The sequence below is a fragment of the Empidonax traillii genome, unplaced genomic scaffold (assembly GCF_003031625.1).
Source record: "Empidonax traillii isolate 1590-97213 ecotype Southwest subspecies unplaced genomic scaffold, ASM303162v1 scaffold646:size549819, whole genome shotgun sequence".
Lineage (NCBI taxonomy): Eukaryota > Metazoa > Chordata > Aves > Passeriformes > Tyrannidae > Empidonax > Empidonax traillii.
Window position 1 is genome coordinate 357,077 of NW_020955839.1, and position 3,051 is coordinate 360,127.

The 3,051-nt window shown below is 51.8% G+C and overlaps 1 protein-coding gene across 4 annotated transcripts in view; it reads left to right on the top strand.

Annotated features, from left to right (window-relative positions):
• Nucleotides 1–535: 535 nt before the first annotated feature.
• The window catches only part of EML5 (EMAP like 5), a 116,853-nt gene continuing 114,337 nt past the window's right edge, over nt 536–3,051 (top strand). For all 4 annotated transcript variants that reach the window (XM_027899137.1, XM_027899138.1, XM_027899139.1 and 1 more), the window contains exon 1: nt 536–856. In XM_027899137.1, the coding sequence (XP_027754938.1) occupies nt 660–856 (197 nt within the window). In that variant the 5' untranslated portion in view covers nt 536–659. The remainder of the gene's footprint in view (nt 857–3,051) is intronic.

Here is a 3,051-nt window from a genome sequence, read left to right on the forward strand (position 1 = left end):
GGAGCTGCCGCTGGGCCCAGCGAGAGCGGGGGGTGATTTTCACTCGCGGCTGACGAGAGGCTGGGGCTCATCTGGAGTCGGCCGGCGGCGGAAAGGCGAGGAACGGGGATTTTCCCCAGAGGGGTAACGAAAACAAAAAAAAACCTAAACTTGGGTGAGGGGGAGAAGACACAGGCGCGCTTAAAGGGAAAATAAAATAAAATAAAATGAAGTAAAAGGTAAATAAGAGAAAGCCTCTCGTCGCGGCAGGTGAAGGTGAAGCGCGTTACCTCCCGCCCGGTGCCCGCCGCCACCGACGGCCGGTCCCCGCCGCGCCCTCTCAGCCCCGCGGGCCCGCCCGGCCGCTGACGGCGCCGCCCTCGGCGCAGGCGCAGCCGGGGCGCGGGGGGGCCGGAGCGGCGCCGCACCCTCGCTCCGCGTCCCGGGCGGTGTCTCGGCGCAGCCATGTCTGGCGGCGCGGGGCGGCGAGGCGCGCTCGGGCGGCGGCGCCCTCTGTGAGGCGGCGGCGGACGCGCGGCGGCGGCGGGCATCCATGTCGGCGGGCAGGGATTAGCGCGGCGGACACAGAGCCGAGCGGAGGGGGCGGCCGGCCCGTCGCCCCCTTCCCGCGGGGTCTCCGGCGGGGGAGAGCCGTACCCGGCCGGCGGGGGCGGGTGGACATGGCTGACCGGAGCGCGCCGAGCTGCCACCTGCGGCTGGAGTGGGTCTACGGCTACCGGGGTCACCAGTGCCGCAACAACCTCTATTACACGGCGGCCAAGGAGATCGTCTACTTCGTGGCGGGGGTCGGCGTGGTCTATAGCCCCCGGGAGCACCGGCAGAAATTCTACCTGGGGCACCAGGACGACATCATCAGGTACCACCGGGCTGCCTCCCGCCGCGGGCCCCGACCCCCTCCGGCTGTCCCGACCCCACAGCCCGTCTGTCCCGACCCCACAACCCGGCTCATTCCCTGCCCAATCCTCCCGTTGCCCCGGAGCGGGTGCGGGTGTCCCCCCGCCGCCGCCTGCCCCCGGTGCCGTCCCGGGCAGCGCCGGCGATCCCGCGTCCCGCCAGCGCCCCGGGGACCCGGGGAGCGGACCGGGATACATCAAGGACAGTCAGCGCTCCCTCACCGCCACCCTCCGCCCGGGCATCGCCGTGGGTAAAAGCAGCCTGGGAATGGCTTTTGGCAGTCGGATTTCACGGGCCAGGTCGTGTTCCCCCCACCGCCACCGGTGTGCGGTGCCGAAACTTGCGCGGGCGCCCGTGCCCGGCGCGGCAGCCCGAGGGTCGCGGCTCGGTCCCGGCCGCCCCTGAATGTCAAAGGGCCGGCGGGAGGAGAGGCGGTAATCGCGTGTGTGCCCCGGGGCACTCGGGATGCGGAGGAGGTTAATCTGCAGCAAGGTAGACCTTTGGCTGGTGTTAAAAAGGCGACGATTACATGGGGAATTAGTGGCCTGCCTGTAACTCACGCAACTTTCAGGGTAATTTTGAAAGAACAACCTTTCTTGCGAAGTTGAGGCTTCTTCTGCAGCTCAGTAGTTCACTAGGCAGGGAATGTTATCATGTTCTGAGTTCATAAAAAAAAAAAAAAAAATTAAAAACTGATGTTGCTGAAGAAATGTGCTGGTGTAATTTCTTAAATGTATTTCCACTCCAAGGATGCTTTCATAAGCCTAGTGGTGCTGTGAGATCAATGAGAGAATTTGAGGAGTATGAAGGGCAGATGTGAGCCTGAGTCATCAATCTTTTCCCTTCCAGTAGGTGTCATTGCAGATGGATTTTGATTTCCTTTGCTCTTCCTGTTGGGGTAAGAGCTAGCAGCACGTAGTTTTGTAGGTCTTTTGGAGGTTTTACAGCACAAAATTTGTTTTTATGATGCTCAGTGCTCCAAGGCATACTTTCTGTATGTGTTACTCATGTGAGTAACAGGTATTGCCTCCAGAGAGCATAATAGATGTTATGTGTTTTATTTAAGCTTTTAGACAAACTAGAAAACTTGGTCATAATGGCCACTTTTTTCATTTGTTTAAATTTTCTTCTTGAAGAAATTTAAGTAGTTTTGAAGTATGGCTGTAAATGGTGTAACTTGTGTAGTATATTTCTCCTTGGTGCTAAATATGTAAAGAAAAAAGTAATCAGACAATGTACCATTATAGACCCGTATACTAGGGCTGTTTAATCAGGATTTTGAATCACTGTTGTTTACATCATTTAATGCTTTAACATTCGCACTTTAGTCCAGGAAAAACTGTTTTCTTAGGAACTGCTAGCCATCTATGATGTCAGGTGCTGCGGGAAATCCAGATCTGCAACTTCCTACTGTGCTAAGGAAGCGGTACCTTACTACTTGTTCTAAGGTCCCGGTAGTGTAATGTTACACATTTAATACTTAGTATTCATGAATGCTTCTGAATGACACTGTTTGTTTCAGTAGCACTTCTTATAGCGTAAGAATTACATGGTTTGAGCTGCAACTGTGGTAACAGTTTCTTGCTCAGCGTCTCTCAGTTTTGGTACAATGTGCTACATTTGGCCAAAATGTGACAGAACTCATTATTTAGAATAGTACTTTAAAAAAAAAAAAAAAGTCTATTGAAAGTCAGCTAACAAGAGAGAAAGAATGTATCTCGTTTGTGTCGGAATGTAGTTTGAATTGTATGATACCATGACCCAGCATACTGGAGTTTCTTCTGCTCTGAATTGTACTGATGTTGGGAGAATATAATTCTAAGTATGTTAATGCATTACAGATTTATGCAGTTAGAATTTTGCATGATTCTTAAATGCAAAAGCTACGCAGAAATATTAGTATACTATAAGAAGATGCTTGATTTAAAAGCAGTGTGGCTATTTCTAATAGTAAAATTAGAACTTGCAGTAATCAGTATTTCACTTGCTACTTTTTTCAAAAGCAACATGGTACCATTTAAATGTCATCTCACATTTTCATGACTATACTTGGGTACCTAAACATACTAGTTCCCAAAATTAAAAGGAGTCATGGTATTGTATTAGGTCAAGTATTAAAGGTATATAAAAGTCAAGTATTAAAAAAAAAAAAAAAAA